The sequence below is a fragment of the Neovison vison genome, chromosome 4 (assembly GCF_020171115.1).
Source record: "Neovison vison isolate M4711 chromosome 4, ASM_NN_V1, whole genome shotgun sequence".
Lineage (NCBI taxonomy): Eukaryota > Metazoa > Chordata > Mammalia > Carnivora > Mustelidae > Neogale > Neogale vison.
The window spans coordinates 217,793,577-217,820,829 of record NC_058094.1 but is presented as its reverse complement, the minus strand read 5'-3'; the positions used below and the strand labels follow the sequence as shown (position 1 = coordinate 217,820,829).

The window sequence follows — 27,253 nt, the reverse complement described above, 5'->3', positions numbered from 1 at the left end:
GTCAGGGGCTTAACCCACTGAGTCACCCAGGTGCCCTTGAGGCTCAGATCTTAACATGATCCTGTATGATTCCACTGAGGACTCTGAGCTAGGCAGAGTGACGCTTCCCAGGTGAGGACAGCAATATGGAGACAAAACATATCCCGTGATTTACAAGAGGATTTCCCTAAAATAGAGGAATGACAAGTGACTTCTTTTTTTTCTTTAAGATTTTATTTTGGAGAGGGACAAGCATACTCAGCAGTGAGCTTGGGAGTAGGTGCCCAGGCAACCCTCTTAAATTGCATGCTTTCCCTACTTCCCCACCTTTCTTTAAAAAATGCAAGCTTTATGCCCAGTGTGGAACTGAGGACCTATAGATCAAGTGCTGCCTTCCCTAGTGAGCCAGCTAGGTGCCCCTCCCCCACCTTCCTTTTTAAAAATACCGTCGTTGGGGCCCCTGGGTGGCTCAGATGGTAAAGCATCTATCTGCCTTTGGCTCAGATCATGATCCCAGGGTCCTTCCTGCTAAGTGGGTGGGAAACTGCTTCTCCTCCTCCCTCTGCTGTTTACCAACCCTGCTTGTGTTTTCTTGCACTGTCAACTTTGTTTTTCTTTAAAGATTTCATTCATTTATTTAACAGATCACAAGTAGGCAGAGAGGAGAAAAAAGTAGGCTTCCCACCGAGCAGAGAACCCAATTTGGGGCTCAATCCAAGGACCCTGGGATCGAGACCTGAGCTGATGGCAGAGGCTTTACTGAGCCACCCGGGTGCCCCTCACGATGTCAACTTCTTAAAAAGAAAAATCACATCATTAACTTGACTTGGTAAAACTCAACAGAGACTATTGGCAATGTACTTGTAGTCCCACAAGGTTAAGCTTTATGAACTTGATGCAGCAGAACACACTGCGGCTAAGAAATGGTGGGGGTGACGTGGAAGGACAGTAGGGAGGGGCCGTCTTGTAGGGTTGAAGCTGGCCTGTACCAGCAGAAGAGGAACCAGCTGTGGATTTTACTGTCCTGAGGCAGTTCTGGAACTGTGATACTGTGATACTTAGTTTTTCAGGAGGTTGGAGGGACCTATGAAGTGGACTGGGAAGACTTATTTTGAAAACTGTGACTGAGGGGCACCTGGGTGGCTCAGTGGGTGAAGCCTCTGCCTTCCGCTCCGGTCGTGATCTCAGGGTCCTGGGATTGAGCCCCGAGTCGGGCTCTCTGCTCGGCGGGGAGCCTGCTTCCCCCTCTCTCTCTCTGCCTGCCTCTCTGCCTACTTGTGATTTCTGTCTCTATCAAATGAATAAATATTAAAAAAAAAAACTTAGTGAAAAAAGGGATTAAGTCTTGCAGCCCTGGTGTGGCCTTGGGGAGAAACATTGTTTTCTGTTGATTTTTGTCACTGTCTTTGTTTGTGTCTGTTAGGTACATCATGGTCTGATAGCCAGTGGGGAGGATTTTCACTCTTGAAGGAAGATGAAAGAAAGAACATCACGGGCTTATTAGGAAAAACAGGATTTTAAGAGGCAGTATTTCAGAGGACAGTGGACATTGTTGGGGAAATAGGATATTATATACATTCGAATTTTCAGTTTTACAAGTGGCTCTAAGCTTGGGATGTTCCCGACACCTCTTGTTACTGTGTGTTCCATATCAACTGAAGTGTGAAAGGACAGTGTTTTCTGTGGATTCAAATAACAATGTTACTGTTACTTAACCTACAGATAGAGAAAGGAGTAACAACACTAAGAGGTAAATTAACTTGCTCAAAGGCACATAGCCAGGAATGGGAAAAACAGGGAGATTGGGGAGACAGATTGATCCCAGATCTGTGCTTGGCTACCCTGCTAGTCGCCTGGGCTTAAGATTGAGAACACCCTGGGGGCACCTGGGTGGCTCTGGTCATGATCCCAGAGTCCTGGGATCCAGTCCTGCATCAGGCTCTCTGCTCAGCGGGGAGCCTGCTTCCTCCCCTCCCTCCCTCTGCCTGCCTCTCTGCCTACTTGCGATCTCCGTCAAATAAATTCTTCAAAAAAAAAAAAAAAAAGTGAGAACACCCTTAAAATGTTAAATGTTAGTCGACTATGTACCAGGCACTAGGCTCAGTGACTGCTGTCTATGCACGTCCCATAATCGTCACAGCAATGCGGTGCGGGGGAGAGGGCCTGCTAGCATCCCATTGGAGGTGAAGAAACAGGCTCAGGAATGGGTATGTATCCCCAGGTCGTTCAGCTAACAGTTGGTAGAGTCAGTAAATGAAAGGGACAGTCTGGATTCCAACCCCGGTCCTCCAGTCCCGTTCTCCACTGCCGCAGCCTCTGCTGGTAGATCTTCTGGGTTGGCACGCTTGAAAGACTGACTTCATTGGACATATGAGCATCCCGGTGTGTTGGGGGACGCGGAGTAGGGGGTGCAGCGAGGGCGGACCCAGTCGGCGGAGCCCGGCCCCCCTGCTCCGCCCCTGGGGGCGGGGATGTCCCGTCCGCCAATCAGGGGGCCGGGGGGCGGGCCGCGGACGCTGCGGCTCTCCCCCGCAGTTCGAGCGGCGAGAGCGCTCGGAGACGCTACGCGGAGCCGAGGGGAGCGAGCGGGCGCCCCAGTCTCCTTCCCCTCCCCTCGCCTCGCCGCCCTCTCCCGCAGCCGGACCGGAACTATGTGATCCCGGAAGTTCCGGGGCCATTGCTGTGTGGGATAAACAGTAATGGCGGAGGCTGCAGCTCCCGGAACAACAGCCACAACATCAGGAGCAGGAGCGGCAGCGGCGGCGGTGGCAGCGGCCTCCCCCACCCCTATCCCCACAGTCACCTCCCCGTCCTCGGGGGCGGGGGGAGGGGGAGGCGGCAGCGACGGCAGCGGCGGCGGCTGGACTAAACAGGTCACCTGCAGGTGAGACGCTGCGCGGCCCGGCGCCGGCGCGGGGAGGGGGCCGAGGCGGCGGAGAGGGCGGAGAGGGCGCAGAGGAAGGGGCGGGCGGGCGGAGCGGGGAGGAGGAGAGCGGCGTTTGGCCGCCCCGGCCGCCGCGCCTGCCGGGCCCGCCCTACCCGCCCTGCGTCAACCCCCGCCGGCCGCCGCGGGCTCGAGCGCGCGCTGCTCCGCCGCCGCACGGCCCGCCGGCCTCCCCGCGCCCGCAGAGCGGAGCGCCGCGCAGAGGGAAAGGTGGGCTGACTCCTCCCTCCTTTTCATTGTCGCCCGATCCCGCAGTCCCTGCTGCGGCCCCGCGGGTGCGGGGAGGGGGCTGCGTGTAGTAGCGTGCAGCCAGTCTCCCGCAGCCCTGCGGGGCCGGGGACCGGGGCTGCCGGCGCGGGCGAGGTGGCCTTGGGCCTCGGCGCCGTGTCATCCGTTAGTAACGACTGCGCGCGTCTCTCCGCCCCCGCCCCCCAGCCCGTAGCTTTTGTTATTTTTTCTTTGTATGTTTATCGAGGTTGGCGGTTCTGAGCTTTGTCTTAGAAACGAGTGTCTAGTTGGGGGTCTTCTCCGCCCTAAATTAGGAGCTGCCGTTCCCCCCGCGGAGAAAATACTCTCTCCGAAATACATGCATCTTTCCTTTTTCTAAAGAGGGAATCAAAGAGCTTGTCTATCCGGGGAGAGCGGTTTTGTTTGGGTTTGGTATGTCAGATGCAAGTATTTGAAAAATTCAGTGGATGGCGGGTTATAGGTACGTGTGTACGCGTGTAAAAAATGATCAAGCTGTACATACAGGATGAGTGCATTGAATTGGATGTTATACTTTCTTTTCGAAGTGATCATTAGCGAATGGAAGCTTTTCTTTTTCTACCAGTTGAAGAAAATGCAACTGGAACCCCGGTTTTCATGGGATGAATTTTCCATGCAACACCTAAGAATTCGTAGTATACAGAATTCTGTAGTATTAACAGTGATGATACAGTATTTTGTTCAGGAAATACTTCTAAGGCTTGAAGAAGCTTAATTAAGCTTACTTCCAGTAGCGGGATGAAGGATAAAAGTTTATTTTAGGTAGCGTCTCATCAGTGGTTTGTAGATACTAAGAATGAATGGAGTGTGCAGTATCTTAAGGATTTTCAAAATTGCTGTCCATGAAACCAGTTAGATGAGTCCCTATATATCTGCCTTTGTGTGCTGAAAATAAGGTTCCTTGAACATCATCTGAGTGCCTTCAAGAACGCCACACAAAGCCTTGATTTTTAACCTACCTTTCCACTTTCGATATAGTCTAGCCTTGAACACCCATCCTAACCTGGTATTAACCATTCTTACCCATTTGTATCTTTTACCCGTTTGTATCTTGTAGCTGTAACTTGAACTTAACTTCACATCAGTGCACAGAATTCATTGTCACTTCTCGGTAGACATGCCATGTTAATGTTTGTTTTTGTTTTTGTTTTTTTAAAGCAGTATAATCAGAATTCAGAAGAGCTTACCAGACTAAGCATTCCTCTTTGGTTGCCTTTAGCATCTTCGAGTAAATGCAGGATTGTAGATTTTTCCTGGAATGGTGGGAGTTCTTTGCCTATAAACCAATAGGTTTATGTATTTAAAAAATTCACATAGCGCAGTAATCTAATACAGGCTTAGATGTACTAGCTTTTTTTTTTTTTAATCTGTCTAGCTTTTGTGAAAAAGTTAATTTTCTAGAAGTATTTTGTATGTCTTAGATTTTAATACTAGACGTTTTCAGATTTAGGTACCAACATGATCTGTGTGTGTGTGTGTTTTTTAAGACTATTTATTTGACAGACTGAGAGGGAGCACAAGCAGGGGGAGTGGGAGTGGGAGAAGAAGCAGGCTTCCCGCTGAGAAGGGAGCTTGATGGCAGGGCTGGACCCAAGGATTCTGGGATCATGACCTGAGTAGAAGGAAGACGCTTAACAACTGAACCACCCAGGCACCACCCAACATGATCTATTTAAAAATTTCCTTTGAGGCTTGGAATACCAAGTACGGTATCTTGTATTGTAGAACTTGAGCATTCTGAGAGCAGGGGCCCTGTTTTGTTTTTTATCTCTACTTAATAAATGCTTAAGTTGGTGGTAAGCCCACACCTGAAATTACCCACTCTAATAGGCGCTTTGTCCTGGCAAAGGACTTAGTGATCTGTCTTGGGGACTACCTCATTCAGTTACTAAATAAGCATTAGTGCCTTCAACGAGGGATGAAGGTCTTGGATGTTGGAAGGAATGCAAAAACCCATTATAAGTATTTTCAGTGTATTTGATAGCAAAATATCCCTCAGGAGAATTCAAAGGTAGGGATATATTTTGTGTTTGTGCTTTCTGTTTAGTGGTTTAAGGCTTTTTTCTTAGACTTAGGACATAGGACATAATGCTCCCAGAAGTTGTTTGGATGACAGACTTTTTTTAATTGCTCAATCCATACTTTCTCATTGGTTTTTATTTTCTTTATATTTCTCAGAATTCTCACTGTGTCTTGTCAGCTACTTAAAAACAGAGCAACTACATATACCTTTCCCAAGGAGCTGTATTATGCTGCCCCCACCAGGCTATTTTTCATGTTTTTTAATTGGAGGGATATTCCGAACTACGCTATTACTGCGAGTGTGGGGTTAAAATAACACTGTAATTTTGGATTTAAGGCACTGCTTTATGAGAGTTCTACAGTGGTGGATGAACAGGTGAAATAACACCCAAGAACGAGCATTTTTCATTTCAGTTTTTCTGTTCTTAGATTTTATTTATTTGACAGAGGCACGGAGAGGGAACAGAAGCAGTGGGAGTGGGGGAGGGAGAAGCAGGCTTCCTGGCTGGCTGCTGGGATTATGACCAGACTTAGGGACTGAGCCACCCAGGCGCCCCTCAGTTTTTTCAGGTGTATTTGGTATAGTTGAAAAAATAAAGGAAATTACTCCCAATTGCTGTGATATACCCATAGTGAAGTTTATTACTTGGAAACTACATAGGTGATTTTTTTTGAAGGGGTGGCACTGAAAAAGCCCATTATGAAACTTAATTTGCTGCTGGTATTCTGATTTGCCACGACACCTATGTGTCTTATACAGTAAAACAAATATGTGAACTATTATTTGTATAGGTATTAACAGGAGATAAAAAGGGGGGTAAACCTTGGTCCTCAGCCACCAGGAATTAGCAGTCTAGTATAAAGAATGGTAGGTGAACTCAGGAGAAAATTCCGAAGCAAAGTAAGAAATGCCATAGCCAGTGAAGTGGTAAATGCCACATTCGTTAGCGTTCTGTAATTTCCAGTAAATGCCCAGGCAGGTTGTCATGATGCCTAGAGGTACTTCAGGGGTATTTCTTGCTTCTGTTGTACCCTTAAAAGCTACTCTTGGGGTGCTTTGTAATATAGTTTGGCAAACATGCTTAGTTTTCCAGGAGGTACAGCAGTAGGAGATTCTAGTTGATTATATTGGTCTTCGTTACTGGACAATGTCTGGAGTCAAAAGATTTTTTTTACTCACTTGAAAGAGGGCATCAAGTGAGAGCAGGAGCAGGAGGGAGGGTCAGGGAGAAGCAGGATGCCCCCCTCTGCTGAGATCATGACCTGAGCCAAGGAGGATGCTTAACCCACTGAACACCCAGGCTCCCTGGAAGTCAGATTCAAGGTGGAAGGAATCTTAGAAATCACAGGGCCCCCAGACAAGGGCACCAGGGTTACCAACTCTGGGTTTGGCTCAGGTCTGGAGTCCCTCCCATACCTAGCTCCAGTAGCTAGCCCCAAGCTCAGTGGGGAGTTGCCTTGAGATGGTCTCTCCCTCCTGCCCCTGTCCCTCTCTATAAAATAAATTTTTATTAAAAAGTCACATGGGGGGTTGCCTGGATGGATCAGTGGATTAAAGCCTCTGCCTTCGGCTTAGGTCGTGATCCCAGGGTCCTGGGATCGAGCCCCAAATTGGGCTCTCTGCCCTGCTGGGAGCCTGCTTCCCTTCCTCTCTCTGCCCGCTTCTTCGCCTGCTTGTGATCTCTATCAAGTAAACAAAATCTTTAAAAAAAAAAAAAAGTCACGGCCCTTTCACCAAAGGATGCTTCAGTCTAGGCAGTGGCATCAAGATTTGGATGGTGGTTTGCTCTTGCCATTGAAAAACAAAAACACTGTTTTGATTTGTTTCCTTTGGCTGTGAAATTCTTGGGAGAGGCTTGCCCTTTTTTATCCATTTTCTGTTAAAACTTAGTGTTATAGGGTACCTGGGTTGGGGCTCGGTTGTTAGGTGCCTTGGCTTTGGCTTGGGTCATGATCTCTCAAGGGTCCTGCTCCCTGCTTGGTGGGGAACCCGCTTCTCCCTTTCCTCCCCCTGCTTGTGTTCCCAAGTAAAATCTTCAGGGGGAAAAATGTTAATTATTATTATTATTTTTTAAATTTTACTTACTTACTTAAGAGAGACAGTGAGAGCATGAGAGGAGGTCTTCAGAGGGAGAAGCAGACTCCCCATGGAGCTGGGAGCCCGATGTGGGACTTGCTTGATCTGATACCCCCGATCATGACCTGAGCAGTTGCCCAGCCAGTTGAGCCCCCCAGGCACCCATGTCGCAATCTCTTAAAAGATGGATTGGCGGGACGCCTGGGTGGCGCAGTTGGTTAAACGACTGCCTCTGGCTCAGGGCGTGATCCTGGAGTCCCGGGATCGAGTCCCACATCAGGCTCCCAGCTCCATGGGGAGTCTGCTTCTCCCTCTGACCTTCTCCTCGCTCATGCTCTCTCTCACTCTCAAATAAATAAAATAAAATCTTAAAAAAAAAAAAAGATGGATTGGCAAGGAGGGATTTTGCTGCACGGATTGTACTCAGTTCTGGATATACCAATAGTGTTCATATCACTGAGGCATAAAAGGCAAGAAAAATAAATGGAAAACACAAGAGCATATATACCAAACAACATGTGAAACAATGCTTAGTATTTGGCAGTAACTAATGAGGGCTTGTATTTTAGTGTTTCTGTTGATTCTAGGGTTTCTGTGATTCTCTGTCTGCTTGAACTCACTCAGTGTTGCTAGTCTTGGACCTCAGGAATGCATTTCACTGCTGGGTAGTTCTTTTTCTCAGTTTTCACATAGAACCAGTTACATGATGTTGCTCTCAACATATATGTACTTTGTCAGGGATAGTGCCCAAAAATGTCGTCATATTCTGGCTCTGTTAACTCCAGTTATTTACAAAATCTTGTGGCATGAGATCTAGGTGTCTTGCCTTCCATTTTTCTTAGCTGATTTGTTCATGTGAATCTCTTCCTTACTCTCTTAGGATTTTTACTTACTTGACAGATCACTAGTAGGTGGGGCAGCAGAGAGGAGGGGGAAGCAGGCTCCCCACTGAGCAAAGAAGCCTGGTACTGGGCTCGATCCCAGGAATCCTGAGATCATGACCTGAGCTGAAGGCAGAGGCTTAACCCACTGAGCCACCGGGGTGCCCCCATGTGTACTACTTCTTGTACTAAACAAATGCAGTCTGGCAGGGCAGAGGAAAGATGTGGAAGGACAGATGGACAGATCTGAATGTGCATAGCACAAAGACTGTGCAGTTACTGACTTAAATTCTTAAATCTAAAAGAATGCAGAAATCACCTGAAGGTCTCGTAGCTAGGAAGTGACAAAGCTAGAATTTAGTCTGAAGTTCTGAAGAGGCCCTTGGCTGGCTTAGCGCATGCACAAACTCCTCTTGATCTTAAGTGAGAGTTCAAGCACCATGTTGGGTCTAGAGATTACTTAAGTAATAAACATCCCCAATTCTGAGCTTTTGTACTCACTCCATTAGTTCCAAACAGACTACTGCTAGTGCAGCCTGATTGTATTGACTTTCTGGTAGCTACGTTCCCTTCTGGCTCTTGGAACTTGGGGTCAGCTGAAGTTCGTAGATGGAAATCTAGCCGTTGGCTGGGACTGGTCATGTGGACCACAATTCAATGTACTAACCTAATTCTGATGGCTTCCTTGTTTCAGAATCTTCAGTGACTCCTTACTGCTTAAAGACAACTTGACTTCTAAGCCTGCGCAGCATCTGTTCTTTGCTGTCCCGCCACGTCTCTTCTCCCCTCCCCGCTTGTCCTCCTCCTCGTCACTCTTAGTCCTACATCTGTTCTCTTGTGCTCTTGACTGGGAAGTGCTAATGGTCCATGCGCCACTGTCCATGCAAACTGCACAATCTTTTGGCTCCAGTTTTCACTATCATTTTGGATTCTCCAGAAGATTTTAACCATAGTGGGTTTTCAACAAGTAAATGCTGGTGTAGGTGTTAGCGGAGGTGTTGACTAAGGAAGTGAATTAAGGCGCAGCTATATTAGGGAATGGAGCTCCTTGAAGCAACTGGTTAAGGAACTGAGGTTAAGCGTAGCAAAGAGCATCAAACCCAAGTGCAGCAACTGAATGAAAGTTGGAAAGAGTGAGATTTCAGAGTCCAGAGTGCTCACCATTACACCATGGAACCGCCAAGAATGAGATTTCAGAACAAACGTGAAACTGTTCTGTTTGAAGTTGAAGTGCTACCTTCCCAGCTTGGAATCTCTAGATAATATTATGAAGCCTTAAAACTGAATGAGGGATATGTATCTGACTTCAAATTGGTCACAAAGAAACATGGTATTGACACTTTTGTTGTGTGTTTTTTTTTTTTTTAAGATTTTATTTATTTATTTGACAGGCAGAGATAACAAGTAGGCAGAGAGAGGAGGAGGCAGGCTCCCCGCTGAGCAGGGGCTTGATCCCAGGACCCTGAGATCATGACCTGAGCCAAAGGCAGTGGCATTAACCCACTGAGCCACCCAGGCGCCCCTTGTTGTGTTTTTAAAAAGCAAAAGTTCCCACTGGGAATGAGACCGTATAAACTATATTCAAGCCCTGGTCCTGTTTCCAAAAGGATAACCTATTACCAACTGAACACTTTTTTTTTTCTTCCAAATTTTTCATAATTTACATGAGTGTGAGAGAGCACAGAAGAGAGTAAGGGGCAGAGGGTGAAGCAAATTCCCCATCGTGCAAGAGGCTGGAAAGGGGGCTATATCCTGGGTCTCAGGGATCATGACCTGAGCTGAAGGACTCTCTGTGCCACCCAGTTGGCCTTGGATACTTTCTGTGTACTTGGAAGCAAGATAATACTGTTGCGGTGACGACAGTGTAATTATCATTGGCTTATTTAGTTGTTGGGGTGTCTGTGTTGATGTCTTCATTTATGTGGTCAGAAATTAGATGCCCCCCCCTCCTTTTTTAAATGCTTATAGCATAAGCGTTAGGATGATTAGAGGGAGAGAGACAAGCAGACTCCCCTGGAGTGCAGAACCTGATGCTGGGTGTGATCCCAGGACTGCGAGAGATCAGAACCTGAGCTGCCCAATCCCCCCCCCCCCCCGCCAATTTTCTATTGACAAACAACTTTTTAAAAGATTTTATTTGACAGATCACAAGTAGGCAGAGAGAGGGGGACGTAGGCCATTTTGTTAACTGACTACAACCCTAGGGCACTTGAGGATCTTGATTATTTTTAACTGTTTCCACCAATGTTACAACTTTGCATGTGACGTATGTGGGGAAACATGAAGTTTCCCTTGCAGAAATTCTTCCAGTAGAATCTTTACATTCAGATTTGGGCAGCCGCCTTCAAGGTTTCTTGGGTAAATACGGCTGTTTTTCTGCATACTCTAATCAGTGGACAAGTGGAGTGTACATCCTGTTACTCTGTCCACCAGCTCTTGGATGACCGACAGTCTGGGACACAGTGATGCGTCCTACAAGGCCAAGCCACATTGACACCTAGGAAACAGGTACTTCCTTACTCGACCAGCTGTACATAGATGCCAGTTGGGGGAGTTGTGGCGTGCCAAAGATAATTTTCTCTTATTCAAGAGAAAAAGATGGATAGAGGACCAAAGAATTACTAATAAAAAAAGAATGGGAAAAAAGCCTCCTTGGGGAACCTTGGCTGGCTCAGTAGAGCATGTGATTCTTGGTCTCTGTAGGTTCAAGTCCCACAGTGGGTGTAGAGCTTACTTGAAAAAAAAGCATTGCAGTGGGGGGGTAGGAAACCTGACAAGTTGGTGATGGATAGATCGAGAATAGTGGTGATGGTAGTAGTTCTTGATGATGGGGTGATCTATAAAAAATAATGGCCCATATCACTTTCACCTAGAGAAATGGAGATTGCTGCTTGCTCTACTCATTTCTCCCCCAATCCCCACTTTCTGATTTAGTAGATACGAGATGGTCCCTCACTACTACTACTATTTTTTTTTTTTTTTAAAGATTTTATTAATTTGACTCACAAGTAGGTAAAGCAGCCTGCAAGGAGTGGAGGAAGCAAGGGTCCCTGCCGAGAGCCCCATTGGGGGAGGTGGGGGTAGGTTGATCCCAGGGCCCTGAGATCATGACCTTAGCCAAAGGCAGAGGCTTAACCCACTGAGCCACCGGTGCCTCTCTACTTTGTATTTCTAGCAAATTCCCAGATGGTGCTGATGCTGCTAGTCAAGGTTCCCTAATTTCTGCTAGGGCATACTCTGATAATTGGTGTTTAGGAAACTACTCATTAGGTATGCATGTCCTCCTCCAAGGCTGAGGAGCAGTAGTCTGTTAGCCAAAGAACATAATGATTTCTCTTTGCCTCTGTGTTTTCACATGCAGAATTTACATGAATTTTTCTTAAGTAGGCTCCGGGCCCAGTTTGGAGTCCTATGTGCGGGGTTTGAACTAGAAACACTGAGATGAAGAGACCTAAGTTGAGATCAGGAGTTGCTTAACCAGCTGAGCCACTCGGGTGCCCCTCATGGTGGCTTCTAAAGAAAGGGGTGCCTGGGTGGCTCACTTGCCTCGTGACTGGGATTAAGTGACTGGGATTAAGCCCCGTATCAGGCTCCCTGCTCAGCGGGAAGCTTGCTTCTCCCTCTCCCTGTGCTTGTGTTCCCTCTCTTGCTGTGGCTGTCAACTCTTCTTTAAAAAAAAAAAAAAAATGGTGTTTTAAAAAGATCTTAACAAAATTTGACAGAAAGCGCACACAAAGCAGGGGAGCAGCAGAGGGAGAGGGAGGAGAAGTACTCCACCGGCTGAGCAGGGAGACCGAGGCTGTGCTTAAAAGTATTTAAAAAAAAAAAAACTTAAAATTTAAAAAAATTATTTAAAAATTAAAAGCCTGTGGAGACCAGATTAATGATGACATCAATTGAAATGTAAATTGGTGCACAGGCATACGGGAGACCTTCCTTTGGTACCATTAATGGATAATCTTACCGTGCGGTCTTGGTTTTGTGTTCTTTCCACATATTGGTGTAGAACAGGATATATTGGGTGTATACAGCACTAGGATACATAGCATACTATATTGTACTAGTGTGTTAACTGGTGGGGAGTACATTGGTCATGATTCTCTCTCTCTCTCTCTCTATTTTATTTTACAGGGGCACCTGGGTGGCTCAGTGGGTAAAAGCCTTCGGCTCAGGTCATGATCCCAGGGTCCTCAGATTGAGCTGCACGTGGGGCGCTCTGCTCAGCAGGGAACTTGCTTCCACCTCTCTCTTCTCTGCCTACTTGGGATCTCTCTCTGTCAAGTAAATAAAATCATTTATTTACTTCTTGTTTCTATAATTTTTAAAAGATTTTATTTATTTGACAGAGATCCCAAGCAGGCAGAGAGGCAGGAAGAGAGAGAGGAGGAGGAAGCAGGCTCCCTGCTGAGCAGAAAGCCCAATGGGGCTCGATCCCATGACCCTGGGATCATGACCTGAGCTGAAGGCAGAGGCTTGAACCCACTGAGCCACCCAGGCGCCCCCCCCTTTTATTTTTATAAAATCTTTTTTAAAAAGTTGGTTGAGGGACGCCTGGGTGGCTCAGTTGGTTGGACGACTGCCTTCGGCTCAGGGCGTGATCCTGGAGTCCCAGGATCGAGTCCCACATCAGGCTCCCAGCTCCATGGGGAGTCTGCTTCGCTCTCTGACCTTCTCCTTGCTCATGCTCTCTCTCACTGTCTCTCTCTCTCTCAAATAAATAAATAAAATCTTTAAAAAAAAAAAAAAAGTTGGTTTTTTACAGAGACCGCAAGAGGGAACACAAGCAGGGGTAGTGGGAGAGGGAGAAGCAGGCTTGTGCGGAGCAGGGAGCCCAACGGGCTTGATCCCAGGACTCTGGGATCATGACCTGAGCGAAAAAGTACATGGTTAATGACTGAGCCACCCATGCGCCCCAATTCAAAGTAATCTCTGCCCCCAGCATGCGTCTTGAACTCCCCTGGAATCAGCTGGCCAGTGTTGCAGACTGTTTGTTTTTGTATTACTGATTGGTGAGAGTTCTCTATAGGCAAGATGGGGGAGTCTTGTACTAGATAAGTGGTACGCAAATATTTCCTCCTAGACTGTGGCTGGCTTACAAAATTCTCTAAGCAGTGGCTTGTGAAGCACCCAAAGTTGAACTTGTGTAAATGCCCCCCCCTTTTTAATTTATTAGAGATGCACATATCATGACCCGAGCCTGAGGCAGATGCTTAACCCACTGAGTCACCCACATGCCCCAGTCACAGTTCTTTCAGGACTGGCTGTAGAGTCCCATTTAAATCAAACTTTGTGGTTCTTTCTCTCAACAGGTATTTCATGCATGGGGTTTGTAAGGAAGGAGATAACTGTCGCTACTCACATGACCTCTCCGACAGTCCTTACGGTGTAGTGTGCAAGTATTTTCAGCGAGGATACTGTATTTATGGAGACCGCTGCAGGTAAGAATTGTTCACAGATCAGTTTTGTTCAGGGGGAGAGTAAAGGGGGCGCCTGGGTGGCTCAGTGGGTTAAAGCCTCTGCCTTCAGCTCAGGTCATGATTCCAGGGTCCTGGGATCGAGCCCCACGTCGGGCCCTCTGATTGGTGGGGAGCCTGCCTCTCCCCCCACCCCGCCCCCGCCTGCCTCTCTGCCTACTTGTGATCTCTGTCAAATAAAGACAATCTTTTAAGGGGGGGGGGCGGTAAAAATACATAATTCCTATAGCTTTATAAATTTTAAGGTAAAGGCTTTGAAAATTACTCCTTAGCAGTGTTAGGTAAATCTCAACTTGGAGGGCATGTATTAATACACTAAAAATTTTTTTTTGTCGTGCAGTCTGAAGTTTAATTCCTGAGGATCCTCTTCTGCCAGCCTAGGGATAGGTGTGGAGAAAGAATGTTTGTATAGGACCCCCCCCCCCCCGCAAGACTATGAATAATGTGCATATTTGACCATAGTTTCATATCTCTATTAATAGTGAATTAAATGGAGAGAAAATGGGATCGTAGGCTTTTGGGGGATAGTATTAGGTTGCTAGTTACAAGAGTTGTCATTGCATGTCAACTTTGCTGAACCTTTTGAGCTTGCAAGACGAAGTGTAAGCTTGGGTTTAGGGAAAACACTTAAAGGATGTGCCTAGTAACCATCAGAATGTTAAACAAGAGGGATTCATTCTGTAATCTCTATCATTATTCAGTGAATTGGTACCATAATCCTGTTAAAATCAGCAATGTGGCAGTTGTGGCTCTTGGTTAGAAATCAGGTGGAGCTTTTGTTTATTTCCAAGTCAAAGATGTGTTTTAGTTTCCTAATAGGGTGCCTGGATGGCTCAGTCGGTTGGGCGTGGGTATCTGCCTTGGGCTCAGGTCATGATTCCAGGGTCCTGGGGTGGAGCCCTGCGTGGGTCTGCCCGCTAGTTGGGGAACCTGCTTTCTGTTCCTTGGCTCTGTCTGCTGCTGCTCCTACTTGTTCTGTCAGCCCCCACCCCGCCCGTGTGTGTGTGTGTGTGTGTGTGTGTGTGTGTGTGTCTCTCTCTCTCTCTCTCTCTCTCTCTCAATATTTTATCAGAGAGAATGGGAGAGCCGCAGATGGAGAAGCGGACTCCCTGCTGAGCAGGAAGCCTGGCCTGGGGTTTGATCCCGGAACTCGGGGATCATGACCTTGAGCCCAAGGCTCAACTGACTGAGCCACATAGGCACCTCTGAAATCTTCTCAAAAAGTAGTTACCTATTGATGTTGAACAAATTTACCCCGAGATTTAGTAGCTTAGAGATAAACATCATCTCCCGATTTGGGGGGGTCTGAAATCGGTGTGACTTAGCTGGGTTCTCTAGCTCTGAGATTCCAGAGGTTGCATGAGGATTTCAGGCAGGGCTCTCATTGTCTGTCCTCTCCCAGGAGCTCCGAGGATCACTTCTAAGGTGGCTCACATACTGTTGAGGAGACAATGAAGTTTTTACCAGTTGGTCCTCTCCCTAGGGATGTGTCAGTGTTCTGCTTGGTTGCTATCCTTCCCCAGAGCAGGTGATTGGAGAGTGAGAGCGAGGACACATCCACAGTGCCTTTTACGACTTCGTCTCAGAAGTCCCACACTTCCAGTCTGTCTGCTCAGTATTCGTACAAGCAAGTCAACAAGTCCAGCCCATTTTCAAGGGGGGAGAGATTGGGCCCCAGCTTTTTTGAAGGGAGGATTACTAAAGACTTGTGGACACACTTAAAACCATCATACTAGGTAAGACATTGGGTAAGACACTGCCAGTTTTAGCATTCTGTGGTCAGAAAAGAATATGTCAACTCTGTGTTCAGATGCTTGGAATTGAAAAGGCTAAGAAATTATCAATGGGTGGTACAAATGTTCGGTCACCCCACATTCATTTTACTAGGAAATCTCGTAAGGTTAGAGAAATATAAACACTTTCTTAATGTGACTGTGAGAACTCTGAAATGGAACCCCTGTCTGAGTTTATAAGTTAACTTTGGTTCTCTGCTAATTTTTCATGGTAGTATTACCAGAAAGGGGTGAAAATGCCCCCTGCCCCCAAAACCCACCACAAACCCAGGTCTTACCTTATCAGTCACCATATGAAAGGGCCTGAGTTGGTAGAAGTCCCATTGTTCATTTATATATATATATATATATATATATATATATATATATATATATATATATATATAAATAATACATTTAAGGAAGTGATTTTTTTGTAGTAGGGCAGTGTTCGTTGGTTTTCTGGGCCATCGTAATGGTAGGGTAACAGGGTTATTTGCCTAGACAGTTTGCTGAGAATCTGTAAACTCCGTCCAGGGAGAGAGGAAATCAATGTCAGGAGTGGAAGTGAGACTCCAGGATGTGTGGCAGAGAGAAGTGGAGAGAGTGTTCTATGGTTGGCGTAGGGAAGGTATGGCGTATGGCTGGTTAACATCAGCTGCTTGCTTCAGAGGAGGGACTCAGTCTGATTGGACCATGCAGAAAGAACGAAATTGAAGGAAGCCAAGCTGAGTCCAAGGCTGGGTGTGTTAATCAGCTTTTTTTTCAGGTAACTTTGCCAGCCATACGTGGCATTTCATACACTCCTTGAGTTAAGTATGGAAGCCTGTCCTCACCGTAACCCTGTACTCAGTGGACTTCTTGTGGGAGATGAAGTTGAAGGCCAGGGATGAGGTGGGTGCCCTGCTGTGGTGATGCTCTGACCGGCAGTTTCAAGTCACCTAATGAACCGCTTTCTGGTTTTCTAAGAAAGACCCAGCCCCGTCTTGGGCGAGTGTTCCCCTTTTGAGCTGGGTTTAGAGCTCCCAGGGCAAAGTGAAAGGAATTAGGAAAGCCTTTGTATGCATTAAGCTGCCAGAAAGGAAGCTTGGTAATAGTGTGGGACCGACAGGCCGGAAGTCCGAACACCTACCCTGCTCTCTGACCTGTGCAGGGCTCTTTGTATATGAATGGGCCAGTGTCCAGAGATGAACTTCTCATAGAGGGAATAGCTCATAATGAAAGATACACTAAGGTCAGCAGTTCACACACACTACTGCATCCGTGCTTCATGATGGTGACACATCTCCATTACTCAGAACTGCTGTGCACACTGCTGGTCCTGTGACCTGTGACATTGCCCCCACCTACTCAAAGCTGGAAAAACACTCGTTACTGAATATTAGTATTGCCTTAGTTGACAACCGTTGCTGTGGAAGATCTTGTGTTCTTTGGAGGGCCCTTTCCCTTTGGACCCAATGACTCGCATTAGTGGAAGTTTAAGATGGATTTCTTTGAAAGAGCATACAAGCAAGGGTAGGGGCAGAGCAGAGAAACAGACTCCCCATTGAGTGATGATTCCCAGGAGATCCCAGATACCCCAACACGATGACCTGAGGGGAAAAACCAAGCTATAAGTTAAAATAAAGACTGATCCCAGACCTTGGAATGATTGGGGCTGGGAAGTAGCCAGCCAGAGAGGAAGCTTGTGTCTTCTCTTGCTTAACACTGGAGGAAAAATTGATTAAACTTCCTTACATAGAAGTCAGTACTTTTATCGATAGAGTGTTTGCAAAGATGTGGAAGAAAAGCCCAATGTTAGTTTCAGTGCTGTCTCATTACTTAACACTTCGATTAAAAGGATCACTGATCTGTGATAATCTTAAGGTATTAATAAACATTATAAGTACATTATCCTGGACTTGAAATCCAGCAGTTGAGAGAGTCTGAAGTAGGAGCTGGCAGGTTTCGTTTGTGCAGGGCCAGGTAATAAATGTATTTGGCTGTGGAGGCCAGGTGGTCCCCTGTATTTTGATAGCAGCCATGGGTGATCCCTAGTTAATGGATGTGGTGTGTTTCCAGGAAGCTCTATGGGGACCCTGGAATTGGCGTCTCAACGTGGCATACAACAGTCCTTTCCAACCATTTTAAAATTAGCAAAACCAAGAGTATAAGTCTGATTGTTTCCTGAATTGTCTCCTGAAATACAGTTCTAGTTGGCCTATGTGTAAATGCCTATTTTTTAAAAAAGTAAAGATTGGGATGCCTCACTGGCTAGCTCAGTATCAAAAACCAGTATTGCTCTGGGTTTGGCATGAGGGTCATAGACTGGATTGATCCTTTTCTTAATTCAGGTCCATGCATCACTGAACCAGATTCTTTTAGAAAGTACTTTTTTTGGTTTTTATTTATTATTTGGCTCAGGGAGAAGGCACGCGAGTGCACAAGTAGGCAGAACTTGAGGGGAGAAGGAGAAACAGACCGTTTGGTGAGTGGAGAGCATGATGTGTGAGTTGGTCCCAGGACCCTGGGAACATGACCTAAGATAAGGCAGATACTGAGTGAGCCACCCAGGTGTGCCCCTAGTAAGCACTTTTCAAAATGCATCTTGGACTTCATTAGTGTTTTTCTTACAAGTATTTTTCCTAGTACTTAAGCACAGATCTTCAGAACATTGATAGGGTTCCGTTCCTGGGGTACCTGAGTGGCTCAGACAGTTATGTGTGTGCCTTCGGCTCAGGTCATCACCCCAGGATGCTGGGATCAAGCCCCACATTAGTCTCTTTGCTTGTTGGGGAGCCTACTTTCCCCTCCCTCTGCCTGCTGCTCTGTGTACTTGGCATGCCCTCTCCCTGTCAAATAATTAAAATCGTAAAAAAAAAAAAAAGTTCTGCGTTAAGGGACTAACTTTGCCTAAATAGACTAATTTGATTTTAAAAGTTAATTTTCAAGAGATAATCATTTGTGTACAAGGACCTTATTTTATTCTTTTAAAAGATTTATTTTGAGAGCAAGTGGGCCAGGCGTGGATTGAGAGCGGATGCGAGCAAGACTACTTACTAAGCAGTCTTCCGTACCCAGGCTGGGCCAGAGGCAGGACTTTATCAGGACACCCAGGACTTTATCAGGACACCCAAGATCATGTGCTCCGACTGAGCCAACAGGGTGCCTACCCTATGTGATAAACTTACAGGGTATGGTCGGTGTTCATTATCAGGTGTTGCTCAAAAAAAACCCAAAAAGCCCCGAACTGTTCGGGTGCTTGTGTGGCTCAGTCTGGGGTCAGGATTTCAGGCTCCTGGAAAACTGCTTTTCCCTCCTGCCTCTCCTCTGCTCACAGAAACGGCTGTCTATTCCTCTGTCTACTACGGTAACTAGGAGCTCCCTGTGTGTGTGGAACATTGAAAAAAATACGGCTAGTGCTAGGACCAACTGGATTTTCTATTTAAGGATCAGTATTTATATTTATTTAAGATTTTATTTATTTACTTGACAAGGAGAGATCACAAGCAGAGAGGCAAGGTTGGGCGAGGTGGGGGAGGCAGGCTCCCATACAAGCGGAGAGCCCGATGTGGGCCTCGATCCCAGGACTCTGAGATCTTGACCTGAGCCAAAGGCAGAGGCCTAACCCACGGAGGCACTCAGGTGCCCTGAATTATCAATATTTAGATGTGGCCATTGGCTGCCATCATACAGAGCAGTGGAGTCAAACAGCACCACTTCTTGAATTTTTTTTTTTTTTTTTTTTTTTAAAGATCTTACTTATTTGACTTAGAGGGAACACTAGCAGTAAGAGGGTTTGAGATGATCGGATACTAAGGAAAATGTCAGCAAATGTTTACACTAGGACAGTGTGTGGTTAGCCTTTGTTTTGGTAATACGGTTGGCCCATGGTTAGGGTGGCCCAGTAATTAATTGCAAGACCTGCTAGATTCGTGTACTGCAAGTCAGTGTGAGCTCAGATGTAACTGTTCTCTCATTATGTCTGAATGAATGTCTGAATTGTGGGGACTTCATTGGGCAGAAAGTTTTTTTTTTTCTTCTTTTTTTCTCCTCAAAGATTTTATATGACAAACAGCACGTGAGAAGAAACACAAGCAGGGGGGAGCACCAGAGGGAGAAGGGATATGGGGGCTCCATCCCACAACCCTGGGATCATGACCTAAGCTGAAGGCAGACACTTCAGTGGCTGAGCCATCTAGGCTCCCCAGGAAGTTGGTACTTGAAGGGAATCATTTTTTCCCAAGTTTTGAGATGTGGTTTAAAAATTGGACAGGTGAAAAAGAATGAGAGAACGTGTAGGGTAAAAATTGGAGTAAAGTAATTAGGTCAATGAACATATATAGGAAAAGATAACAGTATATTGTAAATCCTGCATCCTGCTTAATGTGAACATTGTAATGTGTGGTAAAACGTTTTACATTTTCTATGAGATGGAGAGTCTACCTTTCTTCAGTTAATGCTTGGGTGCACAGTCTCTAGCAGAGTTGCCATGGGAACTGTGGGACTCGGATTCCAGGGGTGATAGATGGTCTGCTGGGGTGTGCAAACCTTGCCACAGGCTCTAAATTTTGACCCGTGGTTTGTGACCTTGCTACTCAAGAGTTGTCCTTGGGCCAGCAGTAGTACCATCCTGTGGGGTCTTCGTAAAAATGCAGAATCACGGGCTCTGCCCCAGACTTAGAAATTGAGTCTTGTCTTTTAACAATCTTTCCCAGGTGATTATAGGGACAGTATTTTGAAAACTCAAGGAGAGGGTCAGGGAATACAGAATTCCTATGGGGCTGCTGGCCCAGGCAGTGACTGCTGAGGTTTTTAATTTTTTTTTAAGGTATGAACATAGCAAGCCATTGAAACAGGAAGAAGTGACGGCTGCAGATCTGACTTCAAAATCATCCGTTGCTGCTTCAAGTCTCTCATCAGGAGTTGGACCAATTGTTGAAATGAATATGGGCGAAGCCGAGTCAAGAAGTTCAAACTTTGCAACTGTAGGAGCAGGTTCAGAAGACTGGGTGAATGCCATTGAGTTTGTTCCTGGGCAGCCCTACTGCGGCCGGAGTGAGTATTTTGAAGACTAGAAACAACTTAGGGCACTAAATTGGATTACCCAAAACTTACCAGTGGAGTGGAGGGAACTTTTGGAACCCCAGTGATAGTGAATTTAGAGTGTGTTGAAACTGAAGCCTCTTCAATCCGTGCAGTCGTATAAGAAACGGTATTGTTTGGTCTTTTTTTTTTTTTTTAAAAAAACAAGCCTAATCTTTGCAATTTCAGCATTAGAAAACCGGTTAAAGAGTGCGGGAATTCAGTAGACTAGGAGATTAATTGAAGTACTACTCACTTCCTGTTCAGTTAGGTTCAGTTACTTCAGTTCACATATCTATCTGCCTTACCTATTTTGGACCTTTACTGCCCTCTTAACCGTTTGCAGCTGCCCCTTCCTGCACCGAAGCTCCCCTGCAGGGCTCCGTGAGCAAGGAGGAATCGGGGAAGGAGCAGACAGCAGCAGAAACCAAGAAGCAGCTTTGCCCCTATGCTGCGGTGGGCGAGTGCCGCTATGGGGAGAACTGTGTGTACCTCCACGGAGACTCCTGTGACATGTGTGGGCTGCAGGTCCTGCACCCGATGGATGCTGCCCAGAGGTCGCAGCATATCAAAGTAAGTCCTCGGGGCAGTGCCCTGTTAGTCCTTGTGAGACTTCTCCAAGGTGCACATCCCACTGGTGTTGAGCACAGTAACAGACTGGGGCAGCCTTTCCCAGGGTTCTCGAGTGCTGCTAGAACCCCTTTCCCCGAAAGAAACCTCAGTCTCCTTGGCTCCGTCACTCTCCCTTCTGCCTTTCCCTCCCACTCCTGGTAATAGCTACTCAGCTAACCGTCTTTTGTCCCTGGCCTGGCCTGTTCTGGACATCGCCTATGAGTGGAATCCTGTGTGGCCTTTTATGACTGGCTCAAACATGAGCATAACGTTTTCAAGACTTAGCGTGGTAGTTTGGACTACTACTGCGTTCCTTTTTCTGCCTGAAGAAGAATTCACTGTATAGCTATGCCATATTTCGTTTTTCCAACCTTCAGTTCAAGGACTTTGGGGTTGTTTCACTCATTGGCTATTGTAAGGCCAAAGCATGCATACGTGGGCATGTTTCAAGTTCTCTTTAAGTTGTTGGGTCATCTGGCAGCACACTGCCTAACATTTTGAGCAGTGCCAGACTTTCTGGAAACTGACTATATACCATTTTATGTTCTAATCTCAATGGATGAGGATTTCAGACTAAAGTTTTAAGGGTTTTTGTGTGTGTGTGTGTGTTTTAATGTATGCATTTGAGAGAGCTTGAGTGAGAAAAGAGGAGCAGGGGGCATAGAGAGGGAGAAGCAGACTCCCAGCTGAGCAGAGAGCCTAATGGGGGGGCTCTTGGGAGCATGACCTGCACCAGAGGCAGAGGTCTTAACCCATTGAGCCCCCCCGGCATTCCAGTAGCATACGTTACTTTTTTTTTTAGACTTCATGGTCAATATGAGGCTAAAACCGATGACCATAATAAGGTCAAGAGCTACATGCTTCATGGTCTTGAGCCAGTTAGTCACCCCTCTTAAAGGTTTATTTGGGGGAGGAGGGGGAGGGAGAAAGGATCTTAAGCAGACTCCCTAGTAAGTGCAGAGTCCACGTGGTGCCTCCCTCTCAAAAACCCTTAGACCATAACCTGAGCCTCAATCAGGAGTTGGGCGTTCAACTGACTTGAGCCACCCAAGCATCTCTGACTCTTAAGTTTATTTAAGAAATTTCTCTGTAGCCAACATGGGGCTGGGACCCACAGCCCTGAGCTTGAAGGGTCGCGCGTTCTTCTGGGTGAACAAAGTGCCCACATAACTCTTAAGCCCCATAATGGAAACAACCAAAATGTCCATCAACTGATGATTGGATAAATAAATTGTGGTGTGTCCATGTGATGGGATCTTACTCAGCAGTAAAAAGAAACGATGCTGATGCCTTCTACACTACAGGTAACTTTGAAACGGTGCTATGTGAACAGAGCCAGCCATAGAAGGACATGTGGTGAAGTGCCCTGAGTAAGCATAGCCATAGATGAGTGCGTGAGTGTGGTGGAAGGGGTTGATCTTAGAGAAGTGAGGGACTGGCTTTAGGGATATGGGGTTTTTCTTAGGGTGGTGCACACATTGTAATACTGACAGTGGTGTGATGGTTGCAGGACTGGGCACCTGCCAAGACTGTGTAATTGTTTCCTTTAAAATGAATGAATCACTCAGTATTAAGTTATGTTAAAGCTCTTCTTTAATGTGAAAATTAAGTGTCCAGCCCCAGTTGTCACCTAATAATGTTAGTTTCCTTCACCCTTTCTTTATAACACATTGCAAATTAAGACCTTGGTCTTAATTTTAATTACATTTTCCATCTAGAACCCAGAAGATGGAAAAACTAAGTATGAAAAACTAACATGGAGGGTAGCGGAGATTGGGTGATCCCCCCCCACCCCTTCTGAAGTTCTTCTAGTTTGACTCCAGTGATGTTAAAGGTCTAGAATGGCTGTGCACCTGGATTCAAGTACGAACAAAGCTGCTTTTGGGAACATCTTTTCAGTTGGCTTGTGAACGGTCAACTTGAAGTCTTTTCATTAATGATTCAGTTACTTGATTACCCTTATCTCTCCACTTTTTCTAGTCTTGCATTGAGGCCCATGAGAAGGACATGGAGCTCTCATTTGCTGTCCAGCGCAGTAAGGACATGGTGTGTGGCATCTGCATGGAGGTGGTCTATGAGAAAGCCAACCCCAGCGAGCGCCGCTTTGGGATTCTCTCCAACTGCAACCACACTTACTGTCTCAAGTGTATCCGCAAGTGGAGGAGTGCTAAGCAATTTGAGAGCAAGATCATAAAGTGAGACTCCTCCCCAATCTCCGTTTGTGCTTTCTATTTTGGGGAAGAATTTAGTATCTTGTGCCAACTTTCAACCAGATGGACCGCATTTAAATGCATGCATTTTCTCTTGAAACTGGGGTATTCTAATGGGAATTTCTTTGTATTTCAGCTAGCTTCTAGGTTAGTTGGTATATCTACTTTTTATTTGAATGAGGAAACCCTATGTATCAGTTAGTAGAATCTTCGTGCTTTTTCTGAGGAGATTGTGTTTAATGGATTAGCCAGTTTAGGCTCCGTGAACAAACTTAACTAGCTCTGAATGTATGTTTCCTGACATTTTACATTTTCCACTTTCCTATTCCATCCATTAAGCTAGCCAATAATCCACCATCCTTTAAAGATTGTTCTCATAACTGAACAAAAACTACATAATCTAAACAGAGCAAAGTTGCAAGAAATAAATTTATTTAAACGAAAGAAAAAGGAGTCCGTGTGAAATGTCTTCTTCTGTTTTTGTTTTTGGGTTTTTTTTGTTGGTTTTTTGTTTTTGTTTTTGTTTTTTTAACAAAGTTACTTTTTTGAGTGAACTGGCTAGCCATTGAGTTGAATTTATCAAGGACTTGTCTTCCCTCACAAGAGATGGCAGTTGTGTGACAGTATGTGGAGCCCTTTCAGGAAATCCCCTCTTGGCTTTCAGTTAAGTCTTTTAAGGAATGGAGGGGACACACCAGGGTGTGTCCTTGCAGAGGAGTGGGCCTATGAAGGGGGGATGTGCATTGCAGCCTGTTCATTGTTTCCCAGGTCCTGCCCAGAATGCCGGATCACATCTAACTTTGTCATTCCAAGTGAGTACTGGGTGGAGGAGAAAGAAGAGAAGCAGAAACTCATTCAGAAATACAAGGAAGCAATGAGGTATGAGCACTGCAGCCTTTTCTCAAGCTAAGATCCCAACATAGCTTGGGTTCACTTTGAAAAGAACAGTGCTGCATTATACAACTCCTACCTCCTTCCTACCCTTTCTTTGACTTCAGTGTGGTTTCCTTTTGTCATCCCTGATAACACCTCGCTGGGGACGTACCTGATTATAACACAGTCCTTGGGGTGCATGCCAAGGGGCTGCGTTATAATGAAGTCTGTACTGCTAGCTGATGGCCCCATGAGTGGGCTGCTACCTCTTCCTCCGTCCGTGCTACAGTTGTCCGATGTGTCTGGGCCTCCTAGGAGATTTCTCTGTCTCTGCTGGATCTACATTACTGGAGCTGTTACAAACAGCAAGGACCTTACCAGAGTTATCTGTTTCTGTAGTGGGTGCTTCATGCATTAGTGCACACGTATTTGAGAACACACCTTGGGGAGGGCTGGAAGCAGAGGTGCTGGTTCTGTCCTTCCCTGTTAAAGAAAGACCGGATGATAGTCAAATACAGACCTGAAGTCCACTGTGAATAAGGGTTGCGATATTTTCCTTTCCAGCAACAAGGCATGCAGGTATTTTGATGAAGGACGTGGGAGCTGCCCATTTGGAGGGAACTGTTTTTACAAGCATGCGTACCCTGATGGCCGTAGAGAGGAGCCACAGAGACAGAAAGTGGGAACATCAAGCAGATACCGGGTAACTCTCGCTGTTTTTTTAAAGGAGGGGAAATAGCACGTGATCCCTTGAGCCCCGCACAGATTGGGGTAGGGGAAGGAGATGAACACTCAGGTCTGGGAGTGAGACTGGCGGATGACAGGAGACCGGCCACCCCAGGAAGCCGGGAGGGCTAGGCGAGGGAAAGCTAGAGCTCTCGGTTTCCCTCCAGCAGAGGGGAGGAATTGGTAAGGTCGAAACCCTAAGCGAGAAGTCTGGCTCGTCATGCCCTCTGGTGTGCTGGACGTTTTGCCTTAGAAACCACAGCCTAGAAGATACTGCTCGACAGTGCCATCCCTATCATGGCCTTGTTTTTTACAGGCCCAACGAAGGAACCACTTCTGGGAGCTCATTGAGGAAAGAGAGAGCAGCAACCCCTTCGACAACGAAGAGGAGGAGGTTGTCACCTTTGAGCTGGGCGAGATGTTGCTTATGCTTTTGGCTGCAGGTGAGGACGACGACCTGACAGACTCTGAAGATGAGTGGGACTTGTTTCAGGATGAGCTGGAAGATTTTTATGACTTGGATCTATAGCAGCTTGGCGTGGCGGGTGAACTGGTCTGCCGGGCCTCCGGCAGTGGCTGTCCCCGGTGGTGTGGCAGCGCCCAAGTTTCTCTCCTAGGCAGGCCTCTCAACTCCAGGTGCTGTCGTGATCCTCCTTACCCAGGGCCTGTCTTTTCAATCCCTCACCTTTCCCCAAGGAGTGTGTGGTTTTCTCTGTTTAAAAAAAAAAAAAAAAAGTTACAAAAATAAATCTTAAAGCTAGTTTTTTTTTTGTAACATGAAGTTAACTGTCAGACAGTTAGCGTAGGTCTATGGGGTCATCAGTTTCCCACCAGAGTCACAGTGTTCTAGGGTAGAGTTGATGGACTCACCACACTCGCTCCGAGGACCCCAGGTTCAGAAGGAGTAGCAGTGGCCCTGCTCTGGGCTCCGAGAACACAGGTGATGGGTGACAGATCCGCGCTGTGGCCCGTAGCTGGCCGCAGACCGACAGGTGGATCCGCCAGGTTTCTGGTGAAGTCTGCACATCCGAGTTTATCTCCGTGCCCTCCCCCGTGACCCCCCACCTGTGCACTTGTTCTGTGGTTTTGGTCTCTTGTTGAATTGCACACACGTCCTACTCTACTACTGGATAACCAGAACCAGGTGCGAATGTGTTGAGATGTTGACTGTCGCGTGTGATAGAATTGTGCAGGAGCACACAGCAGATGCGGTGGCATCAACGAAAAGCCAAGCCGGAAGCAGATTCCCGAGGGCGGATAGACTTGGTGTGGGTGGGTGAGAGCGTGCGAAAGCTGCTGGTCCCTGTAGATGTTGTGTTCTTAGCCTTAGTGGGTAATCAGTGGGTTTTGTGGTTTCAGCCTCATATGGCACGTAGATGGTAAGGGACAGAGCGGGATGTTGATAGCTGTCAGTAGAGCAGTGCTAGAGCTCCGTCTTCACATAGAGCAGTGGGCGCAGCCGCAGAGGTTTCTGCTGTCTGGGGGTCCTATATGTTAACACAAACCAGGGCTCGGACACACGGTTGTATTTAATGTGTTAGGGTTTCCCAGCCTTTCTAGCCCAGGCACTTTTTGGACAAACGTTTGTCCTCGTTTGAGGTTTTGTTGTCAGGTTTTTAATGTTCGTTTTTGTGGGTATTGGCCTCATTACATCCCTGAGCTTTGCAGGTAGACAGATGTGATTCAGAGCTTAAATTCTAAGGGGTTTTCTTGTGGCGGGTCCGGGGTTGGCAGGAGTTAAGTCCTGCCTTTTCCACTAAAGGGGGGAGGGAGTGGTAATCCACAAGGTGAGCTAAATGCTAAGTTGTTAGAAGAATTTCTTGATTGGAAATGTTAGCTTTTGAGTTTTGTCTTGTTCCTAAAACAACTTGGAGATGCTCCTCATTTGTCCCATCTACTGCTTTCGAGTCCTTGGATTCTACCCATTTCTTTTCACTCAAAGAAAAAATAAGTAATTGTTGCAGAGGTCTCTGTATTTTGCAGCTGCCCTTTTGTAAGAAGCACTTTTCCCAAATAAAACAATTTAAAAAATCCAAATCGGCTTTGTGTAATATATGTAATGAGCTGTTCTGAAATGTGGAGGTGTCAAAACATAACATTTCTCTCTCTCATGGACTCTGATCAATTCATCAATAACTCTGGATGTAGTTCCCTAATAAGACCTGTCCTGCTGAGAAGCACTACTTGAGTGATAAAGAGCGAAACTTCCTGACCAGCTGGGATCCCTAAACTATTTGTATTAGAATGATTCTCAGGCTGCCTTGCCAGTTCTCATCTGCTGCCCGAACACTTGGCGTGTAGGAACTTGCCTCCTACCCACAGATAACAGGTAGGTCACAATGGAGTGCTTTG

At 46.4% G+C, this 27,253-nt stretch overlaps 1 protein-coding gene across 3 annotated transcripts in view; it reads left to right on the top strand.

Moving 5' to 3' along the window:
• The window catches only part of MKRN1 (makorin ring finger protein 1), a 33,287-nt gene extending 6,349 nt beyond the window's left edge, over positions 1–26,938 (top strand). For 2 of the 3 annotated variants that reach the window (XM_044246715.1, XM_044246713.1), the window contains exons 2-8: positions 13,480–13,608; positions 20,227–20,453; positions 20,827–21,053; positions 23,073–23,287; positions 24,071–24,181; positions 24,740–24,878; positions 25,218–26,938. In XM_044246715.1, coding sequence (XP_044102650.1) covers positions 13,487–13,608; positions 20,227–20,453; positions 20,827–21,053; positions 23,073–23,287; positions 24,071–24,181; positions 24,740–24,878; positions 25,218–25,430 — 1,254 coding nt within the window. In that variant the 5' untranslated portion in view covers positions 13,480–13,486 and the 3' untranslated portion in view covers positions 25,431–26,938. Of the gene's footprint in view, positions 1–2,537; positions 2,864–13,479; positions 13,609–20,226; positions 20,454–20,826; positions 21,054–23,072; positions 23,288–24,070; positions 24,182–24,739; positions 24,879–25,217 lie in introns of those variants that run through there. The other variant, XM_044246712.1, reaches the window with a different exon arrangement.
• The last annotated feature ends 315 nt before the right edge of the window (positions 26,939–27,253 follow it).